Here is a 22829-nt window from a genome sequence, read left to right as displayed (position 1 = left end):
ACAGCTAATGGTAAGTTAACTATATAATAGAACGATCATATGTACTGCAAATTTTCAAATTAAATATGAACTAATTGATATAAAGAAAGTATCTGAGATCCTTGAAAGAATGTTAACTCAAAAGGAAGTAAAACTGGAAGGCTTTATCATCTTTAGTGCCCTTGTAGTCTTAATCCCTCAGTCAGCCAAATGATTGGGTAAATCACAATGCTGCTTTTATGACAAAGGCTCTCAAAGGTGAGAAAGCAACAGTCACACTTTTACAATAGATAGTTTCAATCCACCTTAATACAAATACTATTGTTCATTCACAAGTTGGGTCTGGTGGTACATGCCTGTAATCCTGGTACTCAGGAGGCTGAGGTAGGAGGATGAGGAATTCAAGGCCAGCCTGGGTTATATACTTAGTTTGAGGATAGCCTGTGCTACTTGAGACCATGTGTCAAAAATAAGTAAAATAAAGTGGGCTAATTAAACAAAATTCTATTTCCACTTACTTTATAAAACATCCCATGACTTGTTAAATATTAGGTAAGGGTTATTACCTGTAAGATCTGAAATCTTTTTTCTTTTTTTTTTTTGAGACAGGGTCTCCCTGTAGCCCTGTGTAGACCAGGCTGGCCTTGAATTCACAGTGCTGGGATTAAAGGTGTGCCCCACCATGCCTGGCTCTGAAACGTTTTTTCTAATACAAGTAGAAAAACAGACACTTAATTTTGATTGATGTTTCATTTTATTATTAAAGATGTAGGATCACAAAAAATTTTTTGGACTTAGGGATATAGGTGTAGCAGAGTGGCTGTCTAGCATAGATAGTACCACCGAACAAATAAAAACAAAAATACAAAGTCTAATATTTAGTAATATGAAAGAGATCATGTAATAAGCATAATACTACAAATCATAGTCATTCATGTACTCACCATTTCTAATGGTTATTTCCATCAATGTACTTAAAATCTGCACCGACACAATACAATTTGTATGAACTGACATCATCTGTCCAAAGTAAAGAAATGACAAGTATTAGAAAGAAAAAACACATTTAGTATGTGCTAAGTCCATGTTAAGTTATTTTTAACAAAATATTTTTATGTATATGAATGCATTGTCTGCATGCATGTAAGCACATGTGTGCACAATGCCTGCAGAAGTCAGAAGAGGGAAAGTTGGATCCCATGGAACTGGAGATACAGATGGTTGTTAGCCACCATGTGGCTAGACCCAGGTCCTTTGCAAGAGCAGTCAGTGCTTTTACCTGCGGAGTCACCTCTCTAGCCCCTGTATAAAGTTATTCAAGCCTGATGAAGTAAAGCAGGTTTCCAATCCATGCTACTTGGGAGGTGGAGGCAGGAAGACTAAGTTTGAAGCCAGCTTGGCAGATGCAGTTCCAACAATGCTTCATGTACATTTAACTTCACACAGTAGCATCATGAAGGGTCTTCAGTATACTTACAAGCAAACAGGCTCAAAAGAGATTAAATACCTTGCCCTATGTGACACATTACAGACACACAGAAGAGATAGATCTGAAATATAGGCATAGGCCTGACTTTGAAGACAGGGCTCTTTCCATTCTACCAAGCTTCTTGGCTATTTATTTGTTTTTGTGCCCCCATCCTCAACTTCTATTTGTAATCAAATATTAATACTTCAAACTATAAAAAAACTACTTTTCTGGGATATATCATGATATGGAACTAAAAAGCATAAAGGTAAAGCTGGCAAGATGACTCAGTTGGTAGAGTGTTTGACTCAGATGGTAGAATGTTTGGTGCACAAGAGTGAGTACCTGAGTTGGATCCCCAGCACCCCAAAAAAAGTCAGATATAGTGGTTTGCATCCCTGGAGCTTACTGGCCAGCCAGTCTAGCCCAATGAGTGAGCTCCAGGTTCAGTGAGAGACCCTGCCTCAAAAAAAATAAGGTGGAAGGGCTAGAGATACAGCTCAGGGGTTAAGAGCCCTTGTACAGCACCCAGGTTCAGTTCCCATCACCCACATGGTGGCTAAGAATCATCTGTAATTCCAGTTTAAGGGGTGGGGGAGTCTGTTGCTTTCTTTTGGCTCCCATCAGCACTGCACACATGGGATGCACTGGCACACATACAGATAAAACATGCATACACATTTAAAAAAAAAGGTGGAGAGCAACTGAGGAAGGCATCCAATGTCAACCTTCCATCTACACATGACATACATCCCTTGTAACCCCACCTAAGCCTCCAAAAAAACCCAAATATACACAAAGGAAAAGACAGTTCCCAGGATGATTACATTATAGGCAAAAATAAAATCACAGGTAAAGCACTTGTTCTTTACAAGATGAGGACCCGAGTTCAATCTCTAGAACCTATATTAAAAGAAATCAGTTACGATGTTATGACATGCTTGCAGTTCTGGCTCTAGTGAAGTAGAGACAGGCAATTCCCTGGGGCTTGCTGGTCAGCAAGTCTAGCCTACTTAGAAAGCTTCATACCAATGAGAGATCTCATCTTAAAGAACAAGGTAGATGGCTCCTAAGAAACAACACTCAAGGAAGGCCTTCATATTCAAGCACACACGTTTGTGTACTTAGACGAAAACCAAATCAAACTGTAACTGTAAAGTTACAGATAGACAAATAATATAAACATTTTAAATTGGGGCTTGAGATAGGGTCTTATGCAGTACAGGTTGGCCTTAAATTTGCTATATAACCAAACCTGGTCCATAGTAATTTTTTTGAGACAGGGTCTCATATAGTACAGGCTGGCCTCAAGCTCTCTATGGACCTAAGGACAACCTTGAAATCCTGATCCTCTTGCCTCTACTTCCTATGTGCTTGAATTATAGGCATATGCCACTATGTTTGATGTATGCAGTGCTGGGGATCAAAACATGGCTTCATGCAAGCCAGGAAAGCACTTTACCAACTGAGTCATATCCCTAGCCTCACCATAGTTAATTTCTGTATGCAGACAAAAACCTAGAAAATATTGACTATATTACAAACAAACAGCTGGAAATTGACTTGACATGAATTTAGCCCGCTTTAAAAAAAAAACAAACTATTTTTATGTGTGTGTTTCACATGCATGTAAGTACATCACATGTGTGCAGTATCCATGGAAGCCAGAAGAGGGTGTCAGATCCCTTGGAACTGGAGTATGAATGGTTGTTAGTCACCATGTGGGTGCTGGGAACTACCTGGGTCCTCTGCTAGAGTAACCAGTATTCCTAACTGTTGAGCCATCCCTCCAGCCCCCCTGCTTAAAAAAAAAAAATTTATTATTTTAAATGATGCATATGTGTGTGACTGTATATGCATGTGAGTGTGGTTCCCCTTGGAGGGTGGGCTATAAATTATCCTAGAACTGGAGTTACAGGTGGTTGTAAGACACCTGAAATGGGTGCTGGAAACTGAACTCTGGTTCTCTGAAAGATCAGTACACTTGCTCTTAATCACTTAACCATCTCTTCAGCCCTAGCCTGCTTTTTAAATTTTGAATTTTACATAATAAAGCATAACTTCCCTCTGAAAATGGTAAAAAAAAAAAAAAAAAAGTAGTAAACTCTTTCTGGTCTAAATTTGGGCATGCATGGTAAAAATTAGTCAAATATTTTTAATTTTCTTTTTTAAGACAGAATCTCACAATGTAGCTCAGACTGGTTTAAAATTCTTTAAGTAGCATAGAGTAGCCTTGAAGTTTAGATCTTCTTGCTTCTGTTTCTTGAGTGATGGGTTTAGAGGTGTACATCACCATGTCCAGTTCATTTTTATTATATTTATCAAATTACAAAAAAATAGTAGTTAGGTAAAGTATGGTGGTTTCATAGGGTGAGGCAGGATGAACTTTGAGTTCTAGGCCAGCCTGGGTTACACAGTGGTCTTGTCTCCAAAAATCCAATAAAGTTAGGACTATAACACTAAAATCAATATAGATTACTCTGCAAAAAAAAAAAAAAAAGAAAGAAAAAGAGATTGGTAAAGCCCCTCTAACTATAATAGTAATGGAATCACAAAGTAGATATAAGACAATGTGTCTTATACAAACAAATAAGTATTAGCATGGCTTTCTATGAATGAATTTGAAGAGCATAAAAATCTGCTTAGATGGGGCTTGGAGGGATGTCTCAGTGGTTAGGAGTGCTTGCTGCTCAAGGAGAGGACCTGGCTTCAGTTTCTAGGACCCATGCTGGGTGGCTCATAGCCATCTGTAATTCCAGCTCCAGGGGATCCAATGTCCTCTTCTGGCTAGACGGCACCTGCATACACATGGTACATACTCAGATACAAATACATAAATAAAAACAAATCTTTAAGAAAAACCTGCTTAGATGAAGATATGCTTGTATTTATGATAGGCCCACATCAACAAGATAAAAAATAATTTGGAAAAATTCAGTCCAGCACTCAGGAGGCAGAGGCAGGTGGATCTCTGTGAGTTCAAGGCCACCTGGTCTACATAGTGAGTGAGTTCCAGGTCAGCCAGGGCTACAGGGAGAAAGACCCCCCCCCCGCCCAAAAAAAGAAAATGCAGTCTTACCTGCAAATTTAAGACATGTATAATTAGGATTTGCATAATTGCAAACTAAATTTTGAATTATAATGAATATGAGTATGTAGGTAAGATTAATGGGTAAAAGTATGGCTGAAAACTGCTGAGCAGACAGAATTTATCTGGAACATATGTGTACTTATGAGGGGAGGTAAAACACAGTAAGCTAAAGGTTGTTCAGAAAGACTATCAAGACTGTAATGGGACTGAAGAATGCTTAACAGTGGAAGGATGAGGATCATCTGAAAATAACTTGAAAGACAGATGAGGCTCACTGCAGGCAGTGATAGAAAAGGTAATTAGTACCATTATATTAAAACCACAGGGAGGGAAAATTTGATTTTAATTAGGACTGTTGAAAACTAATTACTAGGGTCCAAGCAGTAAGCTCGTTTAACCGTTGCAGGTAAATTCCTGTGCTCTTTCCATTACCTGCCATTGTCTAAAAAGTTCTCTCAACAGCAAGGCTCATTCCATCCATTTTTTGACAGCAAGAGTCTCATTAAAAACTGCTGTAAGAAAGACCTTATCTGGAGCTGATGTCCCTTTATTTTGTAGGTAGGGGAGGGAACCCATACTGGTCCTTTTGTCAGTTCTCACCCTAAAAGAAACCTCACCACCTACCTCCTACTAAAAACACAAACAACAAGCCAGGTGTGGTGGCACAGGCCTTTAATCTCAGCTCTTGGGAGATAGAGACAGGCAGATCTCTGTGAGTTCAAGACCAACCTGGTCTCATGCTTGAGAAGTTAGCACTTTACTCACTGAGCAACCTCCCTGCCTACAGGGCAAAGTTTTGTATAGTATAAAAGATCATTTTACAAATTCTCGACTCTTAGTGTGTATTTTCTATACATTTGGGATTTTATTAAAGTAGAACACTCTAATACCCTAGAAAAACTTGACATGAATCCTGTCTATGGGAGGAGGATAATTCTAACTTAACTGGGCATTACTTTTCAACTTGTTAACAGAGAACTTAGTGTCCCACTAAAAGCCCTCTCCATGGCCTCCCCTCTGCCAACATACACCTTACTTAGTCCTAAATTAGTGTCTTCTTGAAGGTATATCAAGAGCAATAAGCCTGTATATCCATGATGTTTTCTGCCATAAGGTCCAAAGTATCTAAAGAACACCAAGATACTATATAAAAATCTGTGATAATACTTAAAACAAAAAGGAAGATATGTAAGTGGATTTAAGTGCTAAATATGAATAGGGAAGAGAAATACTCAAGTTGGGTTTACATAAATATATATGGGAACTGCAGAGATGGCTCAGTAGTTGAGTACTGCTCTTTCAGAAAACCCAAGTTCAGTTCACAGCACCCCACATCAGGTGGCTCACAACCACATATTAACTCCAGTTCCAGGGGGATGTCTTTGGCCCCCTTGGGCACATTACATAACCCACACACAGACACATGCACATACTTTGCAAGATTTAGACAATTCTGGGGATGGTGCCACGGCTCAGTAGTTAAGAGCACTGGATGCTCTTGATGAAGACCTGGATTCTGTTCCTAGGATTCACATGACAGCTAACCATCCAGTTTTAGGGAATCCAAACCCTCTTCTGACTGCTGCAGGCATCGTACATAAGTTACATTTAGGCAAATACACATTTAAAAAACAATTTAGAAGATTTCTTGTAAAAATGCTCATAATAGTCACCAGTGTGATAAAATGTCTAAATATGTAAAATGTTGACTATCCTGAATTTCTATCCTGGAAATTGCTATGTAGGTCAGGTTAGCCTCAAACTCAAAATTCTACCTGCCTCTGCCTCCCAAGTGCTGAAATCACGGATTTGATATGCTAGATTATTTTTTTCCCAAAGTCCAAAAAAACAATATTTATTTATTCAGAGAGAGAGAGAGAGAGAGAGAGAGAGAGAGAGAGAGAGAGAGAGAGACATGCATGGAGGTCAGAGGACAACTTTCTGGAGGTAGTTCTCTCGTTCCACCATGTGGGTCCTGGGGACTGAGTTCAGGTAATTGGGCTTGGCAGCAAGGGCCTTTACCACTGACTGAGCCATCTTGTTAGACCCTAAAAGTTTGTTTCTGAAAAGTAAATACAGTAACCAATTATAACTCGCAAATGTTTCTCTTACCCGAAACAGCCACTTTAACACAGGTACAGGACACTGGACATAGTGGTATGCAGAGGTAAGGAAGCCTTGTGTTGTCAAAAAAATCTGATCTGTTTTTCCTGATCTGAAAAAATAAAACCAGTGACTTGTTACCTCCAGAGCAAAAAAACACTTCTACCATAACCACATCCGATATAACCAGAGCAACCAGAGCAAGAAGCATATAAACTACTCTCAGTCAATGGAGGACTCAACACCAACATGGAATGGGTTAGACATAAAAAATTTCAACAGATGGCCTATAGCTGATTCAATCTATTGGCTAGGCTTCACATACAAAGGTATATTTGTGCAGTGTTGAGTCTATCAAGTCTCAGGACATATGCTTCTGACAGTTTAGGGATGATATTCATAAAACTCAGCACCAAAATTAAAGACCTGAAACACCATGCACCGATGAGCATCACCCTAGCCTAGGCACTGGAAACAGGCATCACATGAACCAGCCACCTCAATATCTACTTTTGTCTTTTTCATGGTAACTAAATTCTGATTTTTTTTTTTAGCTCGGCAAAAATCACTTGTTGCTGTATGTGGTCATGCTGATTGAATTCTACCCAATTAGTCACAAGAAGAAATTAAGCACAAGTTGTATGTGCTTTCTGGGAATCTAAACACAAAACCCTATAGCCCCAGCTGGCCTGGAACTTGCTATGTAGACCAGACTGGCATTGAACTCACAGAGATCTGCCTGCCTCTGCCTCCCAAATGCTGGGATTAAAGGTGTGCACCACCATGCCTGGCTGTAAAACATATACTTCTTGATTAAGCCCCTGCTATTTTGACACTGCTGTTTAAGTGCTGACTGTTTTCTTATGTAGTGCTAGGGAAATATTTTGTAAATTTTTTTGAGGCAGTGTCTCTCCTTGTAGCCCAGGTGACTCCAAATTTACAATCTTCCTGGCTCAGCCACTGTTAAGTACTAGGATTACAGGCATGTAGCATTATGCCTGGATTGTACATGTAGATTCCCCCTCCCCCTTTGAGATAGGGTTTCATGGCACCCAGGCAAGCCTCAGATTTGCAATGTAGTTGCAGATGACTTTGACCTTCTGATCTTTTGCCTCTACCTTACAAGTGCTGGGATTACAGGCATGCACTACTATTTCTGCTTTACATGCCAAGGATCAAATCTAGGGCCCTGTGCATGCTAGGCAAGCACTCTAGCAACTGTGATATATTCCCAGCCATACAAATTGATCTAATCCCACTTGGTAAAGGTATATGGTGTACCAGGCCCTGGGTTTTACTTCTAGCATTGTAAACAATAAAAAAACAAAAAAATAAATGCACATGATGTGTTCAATGACTCTTAAACTGCTTCATATAACTACGAAAACACAAAGAACAGTAGTAATAAAAGATGAGGAAATTATATAGGTCAGAACAGAAATTAAAATTTTAGATTATATTGATTAGAAATCCTTTTTCAATGCTTTTGTTTTTAAAATTTATTATTATTTGTGCTGGATAGCTTTAGTGTCAACTTGACACACTTGGGTTGAAGGAGCCTCAATTGGGGAATTACCTTCATTGGACTGGCCTGTGGCCATGTCCATGGGGCATGTCCTTGATTGCTGAGTGATGTGGGAGGGCCCAGCCCACTGTGGATGGGTACCACCCCTGGGCAGGTGGGCCTGTGTTGCATAAGAAAGCAGGCTGAGCAGGGGCGAAGGGAGCAAGTCAGTAAGCAGTGATCCTCCATGGCCTGTGCTCCAGCACCTGCCTCCAGATTCCTGACCTGAGTTCCTACCTAGGGCTCTCTGACGAACTGTGACCTGGGAGATGTAAGCCAAACAAACTCTTTCCTCCCCAAGTTGTTATTGGTCAGAGTGTTTTGTCACAGCAATGGAGAAACAGACTAGGACAATATTCATTTTATAAAATGATAGGTTTATTACAGTCTTAGTATTTATTTATCTAATTTATGTGTATGCAAGTGCATACATGTGGGTCAGAGGACAACATCTGAGGCCAGGTCTCTTGTTTCAATGCTAGGTACCCTAGGTTTGCTGGCCTGTAAGTTTCACATGTTCTACCATATCTGGCTCTACTTTGTGAGTTCCAGGGAGTGAACTTAGGTTGTCTGGCTTGCTACAGCAAGCACTTTTACCTGCTGAGCCATTTGTGTGGCCTTTAGGGTCTGAATATGTGGAAGCCAAAGAATAATCATGGGTGTCGTCCTCAGGAAAGCTGTTTGCCTCCTTTCAGATAGCGTTTCTTCATTGACCTGAAGCTCACAAATTAGGCTAGCCTGGCAGGCTAGTGAGCCCCAGGGATCTTCTTTTTTCTGATTTACTAGCATTGGGATTACAAGTGTTATGTCACCATGCCTGGCATTTTTATATAGCTTCAGGGAATCAAACTCGGGTCACTGCCCATTCTACCAAGCCATCATTCTGACATTTTCACACATGCATATGAAGTACTTTGTTCACATTCGCTCCTCCCCTGCCTTCTCTTGTTCTTTGGTCCTACTGACCCCAGTCAGAACTTTAGAGTAATTTTTTATGCAGAAAAACAAAATATTTATGTTTTACTTACTTGAGAATAAGCTTTTCGACAGCACTTTCTCCAATAAAACCAGAGTCTCTTAAATCTAAGGTATACTGATTGAAAATTTTTCCAGAATTGAGAAAATTAAATATTTCTTCACCTGGGTGATGATCAGGAATAGCATCAATTGTAACTGAAAATTTCTTTAGAAATTCCCTGAAATACAACAAAGACTGTTGAACTATCAAAAGATTATAATGCAAATGGTTTTGTACTTAAAAGATGGGTGCAAAAAATACTTTTAGAAAAAACTCTGAGACATCAATGTTAATCCCAGATTAGAAGACTAACATGAGAAAAAGAATGTTCTGCCCCTCCTACTTTCTGCTAACAGTGAAAAGCCACCATTAACAGGCCAGTATGGAAAGGAATAACCAGGAGAAAAGACTTAATATTCGACTTGGTTCTAATGTTTGCTTTTCAACAAAACCCAACACTTGTTATCTACTGTGCAAACAGCCATTAATGGCCCAACTGTTTTTTAAAAAGTAAAAAATGTTAAAACATAAGAGGGGATTATACATAGTGTGAAAAATGCTATACCTGTGTTCTTCCAAGAGGCCATCCTCATCGTCTGTACTGTCCTGATCACCAATTCTGAGAGGAGATTTAATACCTCGGCCCTGTCTTATTTCTTCTTGTAGTTTCTTCTGTAGCTCATCTAGCCTGAGAATTGAAAGAACATCATAATAAATGATTTACTTTCAAAAAGAAACAAAGAACTTCAGCTGGTATCTAAAAGTAGCCCTAGACAAAACTAAGCAAGAACTCTGTTATATAACAAATTCTGTAATAATATAGGGCAAATCATATCTCTTAAATTCATGGTCATAGTAAAAATCATACATCATTTTTATGAAAACAAGTCTATTTAAGCGTAAGTTTTTATCCAGCTATCAGCAGAGTATCAGAATATTGTTCTTCTGCATACAAGATTTGAACAATCAGTCCAGATCAGAGAATCGAAAAAGAAAATGGCAAATATCACTACCTTATCTTCTCTAATCTTTAATACTCAATACCCTGATAATGTTAACTAGGTTTCTGCCCTTGCTTTCATTATGGTCATACCATTACTATCATCACAACACCTAACACCTACTGAGTACTTACTATGACAAACCCAGCTCCAAACACTGGGTGAGAATAAAGAACAGCAAGTGACCAGTAGATGCACTGTTCTATCACTACTAAAAGGTCAATCATCATATCAAATTATCACCTGTCTTCAGTCAGAGCAATGCTCAATATTATTATCATTATTTGTGTATGCATGTGTGTGTGTGTGTATGTCATGTTTTGAGATAGGCCTTGCTGTGTATCCCCAGGATGGTCTCAAACTTGAGACCCTCCTGTCTCCACCTCATAAGTGATGGGATTAGTGGTGTGCATCACTATACATAGTAATGCTTAATTTTAAATAATTTACAGCTTGGATCCCAAGAATTCACAAAACATTTTTTAAAATTTACAATAAGCAGGGCGTGGTGGCACACGCCTTTGATCCCAGCACTAGGGAGGCAGAGGCAGGTGGATCTCTGTGAGTTCAAGGCCAGCCTGGTCTACATAATAAGTTCCAGGTCAGCTGGGGCTACGGGGAGACGCTGTCTCAAAAAGACCAAAAAAAAAAAATTTTTTTTAACAATAGAGACAATTTCTCTAAGTTCCAAGAGGAAAAAACTTTTACTTAAATGTATGCAAAATTCCTACAGTTACATGGTTAACAAATATGAGATGTGTGTATACCATCTTCTATGTAAAACTTACTTAAAAAGTGACGTTAGGGGGCTGGAGAATTTGTTCAGCAGTTAGAGCACTGACTGCTCTTACAGAGGACCCAGGTTTGATTCCCAGCACCCACTTGGTGGCTGACAACCATCTGTAACTCCAGTTCCAGAGGATCCGATGTCCTCTTCTGCCTTCCGTGGGCATTGCACAACATGGGTACACTTACACTCATACATTTAAAATAAATGCAGGCAATACACTTGTACATTTAAAATAAATAAATATTAAAAAAATAAAAATTGGCTGGGTGTGGTGATGCACGCCTTTAATCCCAGTACTTGGGAGGCAGAGGTAGGTGGATCTTTGTGAGTTCAAGGCCAGCCTGGTCTACATAGTGAGTTCCAGGACAGCTGGGGCTACAAGGAGGACCTGTCTCAAAAAGACAAAAAAAAAAAAAAAATTGACTTTAAAGAAATTAAAAAAAAAAATTATGTGTGTATATATATATATGCATGTGCATGAGTGTCCTCTGAGGACAGAAGAGGGCACCAGATCCCCACTGGAGTTACAGGCAGTTGTGAGCTGCCTAATACAGGTACTGGGAACTGAACTCTAGTCCTCTGCAAGTGCAGCAAGCTCTCTTAAACATTATGCAACCTCAACTTTTTTTATAACATGATTTATTTATTTTCTGTGTATGGGAGACTGGCCCATGTACCAGTGCTTGCTTGGAGGCATGGGGACAACCTGTAGGAGTTGGTTATCCATAGGGATTCTGGGAACTGAACTCAGGTCATTAGGCTTGGGTAGCAAGTGAGCCATCTCAATGCCTCAGTCAGCTAAACTTTAAGTTTTCTGGGCTAGTTTCGTGGCTATTCCTTTAAGTAATAAGGAATATTTATCTGTTCTTATTAGCAGTAAGTCTGTAATTAGTCACATAAAATATTTATGTGTGTGTCTGTGTGTGTATTAGGGTGCCTGTGAAAGCTAGCAGATGTTGGATGCCCTGGAGCTAGAATTATAGGTAGTTGAGAACTGCCAGACATGGGTGCTGGGAACTAAACTCAGGTCCTCTTGAAGAGTAGTGAGTATTTTTAACCACTGAGCCACCTCTCTAGACCATTTATTGACTTACTTTTTTGGGGGGACAGGATCTTCCTATAGCCCTTGCTAGCTGGGAACTCACTATGTAGACTAGGCTGACCTCAAACTCACAGAAATCAGCCTGCCTCGGCCATCTGAGTGCTGGGATTAAAGGTGTGTTCCACCACCCCAGCCCATTACTGTAAATTTTCATTTTTATTTAAAATGTTTAAAATTATATTTGTGTGAGGTGGGGAGGAGAAGCAAGTGCATGCCATGCTGTGTGTGTAGAGGTCAGAGCACAACTTGCAGAAGTCAGTTCCCTCTTTTTGACGTGTGGGGGCCCCAGTGACTGAACTGAGGATTTCAAGCTTGGTGGTAATTGCCTTTACTTGCAGAGCCATCTCATAGGCTCCTTATTTTTTTAAGGCTGACATGGAAGTCATGTCAGTCTTCCTGCCTCAGCCTCCTAAATTCTGGGAATACGAGCAAGTGCTACTATACTCACCTAGTCACATCAATTTCATTAGTAGTATGATGCTCAGTTTTCTGATGTGTGGAGTGGGCTGCCTATCATAATTTTGAACTTTTTCCTTAAGAGTAATATGATAAAGGAATACATGTATTGTTATGCTAGTTTCAAAACTTAGATTTAAGCTGGGCTTAGTGGCACGAGAGGCTGAGGCAGGAGGATCTAAATTTTGATGCCATCCTGGGCAACATAGTGAGATCATGCCTAAACAACTCTCCCTCCGATCAAAGAAAACATTAACAACAACAAAAAAGCCCTTGGACTTGATGAACATAAAAATGTTTTAAGGGGGCAGGAGCTGGAGAGATAGTGCAGCAGTTAAGAGCACTGGCTGTTCTTGCAGAGCAACCAGGTTCAGTCCCCAGCACCCACATGAGGGCTAATACCATCTTTAACTCTAGTTCTAGGGGCTCCAACACCCTCTTTTGGCCTCCGTGGGCACTGAACAACACAGGTGTACTTATAGACACACAGGTAAAACACTCATACACATAAAATAAAAATAAATAAATGGGGTTAGAGAGATGGCTCAATGGTTAAGAGCACTGGCTACTCTTGCAGAGAGCCCAGGTTTGATTTCTAGCACCCACATGGAGCCTAACAACTGTCCACAACTCCAGTTCCAGGAGATCCAACATCCTCTTCTGACCTCTGCAGGCACTGCACAACATGGGTGCATTTAGTACATGCAAGCAATACACTCAATACATATAAAATAAAAATATAAAAAAAAACATTCTACCTGAGTGAACAAGAAAACTGATTAAAAATAGGCAAAGGTATTTAGGAGGCAGAGGCACACAGATCTCTGTGAGATCAAGGCCAGCCTGGTCTACATCGTGAGTTCTAAACCAGTAGGGCCACAGGGAGACTCTGTCTTAAAAACCAAACCAAACCAAACCAAACCAAACCAAACCAAACCAAACCAAAGGATCTGAACAGACAATTCTTCAAAGTTATGCAAAGGTCTAATGTCACATAAAATTTTGTTTAAGATGCCAATTAAGCTGGGTGTGGTGGCAAACACCTTTGATCCCAGCACTTGGGAGACAGAGGCAAGGTAGAGCTCTGTGAGTTTGAGGCCAGTCTGGTCTACATAGCCAGTTCCAGTCTAGCTGGAGCTACAGGGAGACTCTGTCTCCAAAAAAAAAAAAAAGAAAGATGCTAGTTGTGACAAGCAAAAAAAATGTAAATTTAATTATTAATTCAATACACAGTATATAAAAACCTATATTTTTTTTGATCCAGCTCATGAATAAGAGAACACATCTTCTAAACAGTTGACAACAGAACTGTTATAATGGTACTCCCACAAAATACATGTTAATTTCTAGTTCCCTTGTTTTACTGGGAGCTGGGGACTGAACCCAGGGCCTTTCACATGCTCGGTAATCACCTTACCACTAAGCTAAATCCCTAGCCTTATATATACTCACTTATGATTTAAAGTAAATTAAAAGCCAACCACATAAGCAGGCATTATGTTAAATTTAGAAAATTATGATTTTTGCCAGGCATGGTGGCACACACCTTTAGTCCCAGAACTCAGGAGGCAGAGGCAGGCGGATCTCTGAGTTCAAGCCCTGCCTAGTATACATAGCGAGTCTGTATCAAAAAGATTAAACAAAAAAAAAGAAGGGGTTGGAGAGATGGCTCAGTGGTTAAGAATACTGTTCTTGATGGGTTCAAATCCTAGCACCCACATGGCAGCTAACAACTGTCCATTACTCCAGTTTCAGGGGATCTGACAGCCTCTTCTGTCCTCTATGGGCACTGCATGACACAGGTGTACTTACAAACATGGAGGCAATACACAAATACACATAAAAATAATAAATAATTTTTTTTTTTTAAAGTTAGGATTTTAACCAACCTTTGTGTGTCTTCCATCTCCTTCACAAGACGCTCTAAAGTATTTGTGTAAGTTCCACTCTGAACATGTTCCTAAAAGAAGAAGAAAATTAAAACCAAAAACCAAAAAACCTTTATACCTTATCTTAGTAGAAGACCTGGGTATTTGAAGTTATCAGTGTATTATTGGCTATTTTCTACTACAGTAACCTGGGTCTGGATGATGCCCTTCTTAAAGGAGAATTATTCACCATCATGCTTTAAATCTAGTATTCTATACTGCAGGCAATTTGATTTTGACATCTGTTAGAAAAAGCTACTTGGAAAACCCTGCTAGCCTCAAGATCTGACTGCAAACACCCAGGGCTCTGTGGCTACCCTATCTTTGCTTCTGCATTCTATTTTAGTGGAATCAAACTACTACTACTGTTTAGATGTTAACACCTTCCCCACCAAATTTTACAGAAATCTTAAAATTTAATCCATCTTATTCCCAAGATAGAATGAAGCACTTTATAAATAAAATTGCACACCACAATTAACAACATTTCTACACTCTACCTTCATTTACAGCAGTGGTCTCCAAAGCAGGGGGTGTGCAAGGTGATCCATTGGGGTGCAGGAAGAAAATAATAGAACTTCTATTTATATGGAACTTCCATAGAAACTCCAATAGAACTTAGTCTATAGTAACTTCTATATAACTTCTACAGGAAAACACTTATTTTTCTTCTTCCTTTTAAATTTTGTTTTGTATACACTTTAGAAAGTACACAGTATTATAGTGGCACATGTATATAATCTATAGGTTACATATATATTGGGGTACATGCTTCAAGTTTCCTTTTACTAAAAATGTACATGTGATCAAAAAGTTTGGAGACCACTGATTTACAGTAATAAAACTGAAGATATGGGAAACTCATTTACTGAACAAGAACACCAGTTTCAGTCCAAGTATGAGTTGTAATAAACACTGAATTTTAAAATAAGTTAAAAATTATCTTCTTTCATTAATTAATCCATCTTTTCCTCTTCAAGTAAAGACAAATACCCCAGAACTACTTACTGTATAATCTGATGACTGTGAACTAAGCCCCTTGGAAAAGGCAGGAGGCTTTCCAGAAGTTGAAGGCATCTGATTGAAGTTCAAAGCCATTATTTCTTCCAATGATTTTAATGTTTCCTCTTCCTCATCACTCTCTAGGTTGTAACCTAAACTTTCTTCATCACTATCAAAATCACCCCTGAATTTTCTTTTCAGTGCACTGCTATCTGCACTGGAATTTCCTGAACTTTCTTTATCTGACGGGGCTTTATCTGAAGGTGCTGTAGGGCTTGGGATACATGGCACAACTTCCAGAGCAGCTGGGGGAGACTTTGTAGGAGGGCCATACTCTGAATGCAAAGATCCCCTAGGACTTTTCCCTGAAGATACATTAGAAACAGCCTTATTAGTCTTTGTTTTATGTTCCTTGTGTTTGGAGGACTCTGAAGAATGCCCAGAACATTCTTTAGATGAGGAACGCTCTTTATCTTTTTTAGAAACTGGAAGAGTACAATTTTTAGCATTTAATGGTACTCGAGAAGAAACAGCACTCGGAACATGGGAAAGTAAAGGCAGGAGTTTTGTCTCTTTTGATGTCATAGAGCTAGCTGTTTTATTTTTCTGAAGGTTGCTAGCTCTTTTAACTGTAGATTTTTCCTGAGGTAAAGGTAAGTGGGGTTTCTGTATCTTAGTCTCTTTGGTACTTGCCACATGGATTTGGTCACTATTCCTGGAAGAATGGTGGCCAGAGTTTGAAGGTGCCAAGTTTGCAGAAGAGCGATCAGTCTCATCATCTGGCTCCTTGGATATATCTTCCAAGCGCAGCACACCCCCAGGTGTCTTCAGTGCAATATGCCTTATAAATTTTTCTCTCTGATGTGATATGTCAGGACGCTTCTCAGGGAAGGACTCTCTCACTTTTGATATGATAGGTTCTCTTGTGTTTTTCAGATCTGAGTCCACAGAGTTCCTTTTTCTTTTGTCGGAGAATTTATTCTGTTTAGAGCCTAGAATTAATTTTTATCAGATCAGTGAACAGTATACTGTTCTGTGTGGGTAGAACTTATTTATTCACTGAGAATATACAGACCACTATGATGAAATATTTAAATTCTAAGTTTAGGCTGAGATTATTCACCATATATGGAATGAAGAAAGACAATACTGTTGTTCATCTATCAACTGACAGAGGTGTCCAAGAAATTTAGAGCTAATGACACGTGCTCATTTTCACTGCAGAACCATTAGACATTTACTACCTTATTCAACTAGAATAAAGGTATCACTCCATATAACAGAAGCAACTACACATTGTACCAATGAAGAAAAGATTCTAAAGCACTTGTCAAAGTAGGTATTCTTTTTAGGCCCAAGACTACCTAATTTCAGAAATGTAATACTTCTATAACAAAAAGTGCAGATTTTTTTTTAGATTATAAGCAAAAACAAGATAAAAAGGCAGATCATTATAATTCCTCACTTAAAAATAACTTCAGGGGTCAGGTGCACACCTATAATCCCAGCACTCGGGAGGCAGAGGCAGGTGGACCTCTGTGAGTTCAAGGCCAGCCTGGTCTACATAGTGAGTTCCAGGGCAGCTGGGGCTACAGGGAGACCCTGCTTCAAAAAGAGAAGCAAAAAAAAAAAAAAACTTCAGGGGGCTCAGCGGTTAAGAGCACTAAACTGCTCTTACAGAGGACCCGGATTCAATTCCCCAGCACTCACATGGCGGCTATGAACCATCCTTAACTCCAGTTCCAGGGGAATCTGAAGCCCTCTTCTGACCTCCACAGCATTGCACAACACAGGTGCACTCACATACATGTAAGCAATATACTCATACACATAAAATAAAAATAAAAACAAAAAACACACCAAACCAATAAATAAATAGACTCACCCAAGTACTCCCTCCTAGTGATTACCACTTATCCTTTCTTATATATTCCTGTGAGTATATGACTGACCTTAATTGGAAACAGCCTTCATAGACATAACTGAATTAAACTAAGTCATTAGAGTCTATGTCAATGCAAATGACTGGCATCCTTACAAAATGAGGAAATTTGGACACAAAGACAGACATGCCAGTGCAAACACAAGATGCCATGTGACTAGAGTGGAGTAGTTACAAGAATGTTTTAGGATGTAGGCAAATACCAGAAGTTAGAAGAGGCAAAAAAATTCTTTCTTAGAATTTCCAGAGAACAGGGTCATAACAATATGCTGATTATGGACTTCAACCTTCTAGAAATATAAGATAATTTCTGTTGTCTTAAGCTACTCCATTTTTGCCCCTTGTTATAGCTGCCTGTATTCATTGGTAGCTGCAATGAGAAGTACTTTAAAAATGACATACATTTGAGTTTGGGGTTTTTTGGGTCTGTGTTGTGTTGGATGGGTATATGTGTGTTTTCATGTGTGTTCAGTGCATGTGTGGAGCCCAGAGATTGATGTTGGGTGTTTTCCTTGACTGCCCTCCACTTTACTGAGGCCAGGTCTCTCACTGAACCTGTCACTCAACAATCTGGCTAGCCTAGCCAGTTAGCTTGCTCTGGGGATCCTGTCTCTATCTCCTGAGCACTGGGATGACAGGTGGGATACCACAACTGCCCAGCATTTACGTGGATGCTGAGTATCTGAACTTGTCCTTATGCTTTCACAGAAAATGCTCTACCACTTCAGCTGTGTCCCAAGTCTGGGTTAATCAGTTTTTTAAAATTCATATTGTACTTAACAATATTTCATTGATTTATTCATTATTATTCATTTAAAGTTCATGAGTGCTGGAAGTTTATAGCAGTAGATGATTGCTTAGTATACTCAAGGCTCTGGAAGATAAAACCACTAATGCACACAACCAGCATTCTTTTCTTTTTTTTTAAATATTTTATTATTTTTATTTTATGTGTATGAGTGTGTTGCCTGCATGTATGTGAGTGCATCTGTGTTGTGCTAAGCCAAAGAGGTCAGAAGAGGGCTTTGGATTCCCCTGGAACTGGAGTTAAGGACGGTTCGTAGCTGCCATGTGAATGCTGGGAATTGAACCCGGGTCCTCTGCAAGAGCAGTCAGTGCTCTTAACTGCCGAGCCATCTCTCCAGCCCCTCAACCAGCATTCTTAAAATCAAATTTCCTATGCATAGACAGATACTCCTCCTCAAAAATTTTGTTGTTGTTGAAGTGGGGGAGGAAGGTTGGTGTTTTGAGACAGGCTCTCATGTAGCCCAGCCTGGCCTGGAACTATGGAACTGAAGACCCTGAACTCCTGATCCTTCTGCCTGCCTCTACCTTCTAAGTGTTGGGATTACCGGTATGAGTCACCACACACAGTTTATGTGGTGTTGGGAACTGCACCCAGGGTATCCTGCATGCAAGACAATCATTCTATCTATCAACGGTTTGGAAGTCTCAGCATCTAAAAGCCAAGGTAGGATGATTTCAAGTTTGAAGCTAGCCTCGATTACACAGTGACTTCTAAGTAAGCCTGGGCTACAGCAAGAACCTATCTGAAAACAAAACAAAACAAAACAAAACAAAATTTCCAAACCAGCCGGGTATGTCTGCACATGGCTGTAGTTCTAGCACTTGAGTTCACAATGAGGAAGACCTTGAGTTTAAGGTCAGTCTGGGTTACACTGCAAGACTCCTTCAAAGAAGAAAAAGAAAAAGGGAAAAAAAACAAAACAATATCCAATGGCTATGCAACTATCACTTGAACTTTATGAACATATAATCTGGAAAATGCAAATTATAAAAACAAAGCTAGCCAAACGTATTGACACATGCCTGTAATTCCAGCACTTAAGAAGTGGAAGCAGGAGGTTTAAGGTCATCCCTGGCTACACAGTGAGCTCAAGGCCAGCCATAGCTGGCCTGGAAATCCCTATGAAGACCAGGCTGGCCTCAGTCTCACAGAGACCCACCTGCTTCTGCCTCCAAAGTGCTGGGATTAAAGGCATATGCCACCATGCCTAGCTATGAGACCACATTTAAAAAAAATAAAATAAAGGATAGGGATTACTTACAATGCAGGAAGAGAAATCAAATGGCTAAAAGAAGATGATGTTCAGGAAGTTAAGCTGATTATAATTTTAAGTATGGAGTTACAAGGAAGGTTAATTACAAAGCTTAGTTTTATTCTAATTTCCTATGGAAGTCAGATAATTTTTTTAAAGATTGATTTATTTTTGCCAGGCATGGTGATGCACATCTTTAATCTCAGCACTTGGGAGACAGAGGCACGCAGACCTCTGTGAGATCAAGGCCACTCTAGTTTACATGGTGAGTTCTAGGTCAGCTAGAGCAACAGGGAGACCCTGTCTCAAAAACAAAACAAAAAATTTATATTTTTTAATTTTTTGTATATGAGTTCTTTGCCTTCATGTACGTATGTATGTGTACCATGTATGTACCTGGTGCCACAGATCCCCTGGAAATGAACTCACAGATGGCTATGAGCGGCCATATGGGTGTTAAGAACCAAACCCAGGTCCTCTGCAAGAACAGTCTCTGTTCTTAACTGCTGAGAGATCTCTCCAGCCTACCCCCTTATTTCCCCCTCTAAAAGACAGGGTCTCACTATACAGCCCTCCTGGCTGGCCTGGAACTTGCTGTGTGGATCAGGCTGGCCTCAAACTTGTGGCAATCCTCCTGCCTCAACATCCTAAGTGCAGTAATTAACATGTCTAGTTGCATTTTTAGTCTCACACAGAATGACATATTGAATACAATAAGCTTTCAGTAAATGTTAGCTATTACTGTGTTTATTGTATCTTACTGAATGTAGGAGGAATCTGTAAAGTTCGTTTTTCAAAGTTTGAAGTTAGAACAGGAAAGAACTGACATCAGATTATTAAAAGTTATTATTTCTAGGGGCCTTTCATTTTGAGTAATAAAGTTTTGCAGTATCAGAATTTTATTTACTTTCTAGTTTTAAGAAAAGATACTTTAAGAATTATTGAACTGACAGTACCTATTACGCACTTTCTCAATCAACGGATATTTAAAAGTACAAATTTGTATCTTTAGGCGTCCTTGGAAATTTTTTTAAAAATATATTTTATGTGTATGAGTGTACTGCCTGCATGTATGCAAGTGCACCTGTATCGTGCAATGCCCACGGAGGTCAAAAGTGGGCATCAGATCCCCTGAAACTGGAGTTAACATGTTAGCTGTCACATAGGTGCTGGGAACCAAATCCACGTTCTCTGCAAGAGCAGCTAATGTCTTAACTGCTGAGCCATCTCTCCAGCCCTGAGGTATTCTTGAAATTGAGTATTAGAAAGAGATCTTTGTGGGGCTGGAGGGGGTCAAATTCTCTGAAACTGGAACAGGCAGCTGTGAGCAATCTGATGTGGGTGATGAGAACCAGATTCAGGTCCTTTGCAAGAAGAGAACCTGCTCTTAACCACTGAGACATCACTCCAGCCTCTGCTTATTTTTCGAAATAACGTCCCACTCTGTTGCTCAAACGAGCCCCAAACTTGAAATCTTCTTCCCTCAGCCTCCTGTTAGGATTACAGATAAGTGCCATCATGCCTGGCATTAAGATTATGTTTCTTGGAGCTGGAGAGATGGCTCAGCAGTTAAGAGCACCAGCTGCTCTTGCAGAGGACCCAGGTTTGATTCCCAGCACCCACAGGGCAGCTAACAACTGTCTGTAATGCCAGTTCCAGGGGATTTGAGGACGCCTTCTTCCGACATCCTCAAACATTGCATGACACAGGTGAACTTACATACATGTAGGCAATACATACACACAAAAATAAAAACTAATAAATACTAAAAAAAGATTGTTTCTTCATGTAGCCCAGGATTCAGAAGTACAATAATAAATACCAGAATGAGAACACACTATTAGGACCTCTTGAAGAAGGCAGAGAGAAGGTCTCTAGATCTATCTGTCTCAGCCTCTCAAGTGCTTTAGATTACAGGTGTGTGCCACTGTACCTAGTTCTAAAGAGTATTCTTTTTGGACATAATTTTACCAAAGTCTTTAACTGAGACACTTAATTCCAGGAGAAAACTGCATATTTGAACAGATTTATTTTTAAAAGCCATGCTAGTAAGTATAAACTTATTTAGAAATTCCTAAGTGTAAAGTTTGATGCTACTTACTTGAAAGTTCCCATGAGTCAGAAGATGATCTTTTTCTTGAGAGATGTCCATTTTCCTTTAGAAAAAGGATAAAAGAATGTGAACTTTTCTTGGAAACATTTGAACAGATTTCTTAATAAAGCACTATATTCAGAGTAAAGACTGCTTTAAAAATATAAAATAAAGATCTTTAAAAATTTAAAGATCCTTAAGTCTTAAAATGAAGGGTATGAGCTGAAGATGTAGCTCAGTAGCAGAGTGCTTGCCAAGTATGCATAAGGCCCTACATTCAATACCCAACTGGGAACACACACAGACACACACAAAGGGCATTTGTATCATAAAATATTTTAAAAATCACAAAAATGAAGCCATTTTTTTCATGCTAACAGCAATTTATAGTCATAACTCAAAAATTAATACTATATTAGAACACTACTATTCTATTGGCCAATATTAGTAACATCTATCAATTATTAGCATCCTCACTAGTAAAGGCAACACTTCTTGAAAATAGGCTTCAGGATTTACAACTATCTTTTAGTAATATATAATACAAAGATTAATATTCACTCCAAAAATGTTCAAGCTTATTTTTGGTTTATCTGATTTTAAATTTCATAGTATTTTTTTTTTTGGTCTTTTTGAGACAGGGTCTCCCTGTAGCCCCAGCTGTCCTGGAACTCACTATACAGACCAGGCTGGCCTTGAACTCACAGAGATCTGCCTGCCTCTGCCTTCCAAGTGCTGGTATTAAAGGCATGCGCCACCACGCCTGGTTTCGTAGGACTTTATAACACTGCACTTTTTGCCATGTTGGGGGCTGCATGCTACGCAGGCACTCTACCACCAAGCTTTGCTCTTAGCCCTGTATTGTTGAGACAGGATTAAGTTGTACAGGCCAGGCTAGTTTCCAATTCTTCTGCCTTAGCCTCCTAAGTGTTGAGATCACAGGTATGTATTATTTTTTGATATCTGACTTTCCTTTATTCACTCTGTATATAAAGCACTTTGAAATTAACAACTTGACTCTCTAGGGAAGAGGGAAAGCTTTAATGCTAATCTGAGTCAATATTTTCAAAAGAAAAATGTGACTGGATTAACAAATATTTGTACAGTTTTCACCTTTAGTCCCAGCACTCAGGAGGCAGAGGCAGGTGGATCTCTGAGTTCAAGGTCAACCTGGTCTACACAGTGAATTATAGGCCAGCTGGGGCTGCAGGGAGACCCTGTCTCAAAAAGACC

The 22829-nt window shown here is 39.5% G+C and overlaps 1 protein-coding gene across 1 annotated transcript in view; it reads right to left on the bottom strand.

Moving 5' to 3' along the window:
* Slf2 (SMC5-SMC6 complex localization factor 2) overlaps nt 1–22829 on the bottom strand; it is a 60380-nt gene that overhangs the window by 32138 nt on the left and 5413 nt on the right. The window contains exons 4-10 of the mRNA XM_008845563.3: nt 21606–21660; nt 15509–16494; nt 14462–14532; nt 9789–9911; nt 9234–9401; nt 6651–6753; nt 924–999 (exon numbers count right to left, since the gene is read on the bottom strand). Coding sequence (XP_008843785.1) covers nt 924–999; nt 6651–6753; nt 9234–9401; nt 9789–9911; nt 14462–14532; nt 15509–16494; nt 21606–21660 — 1582 coding nt within the window. The remainder of the gene's footprint in view (nt 1–923; nt 1000–6650; nt 6754–9233; nt 9402–9788; nt 9912–14461; nt 14533–15508; nt 16495–21605; nt 21661–22829) is intronic.

This window comes from Nannospalax galili, unplaced genomic scaffold (genome assembly GCF_000622305.1).
Source record: "Nannospalax galili isolate Female #2095 unplaced genomic scaffold, S.galili_v1.0 scaffold161, whole genome shotgun sequence".
NCBI classification, from domain to species: Eukaryota; Metazoa; Chordata; class Mammalia; order Rodentia; family Spalacidae; genus Nannospalax; species Nannospalax galili.
This window is presented reverse-complemented; position numbering and strand designations above follow the sequence as displayed.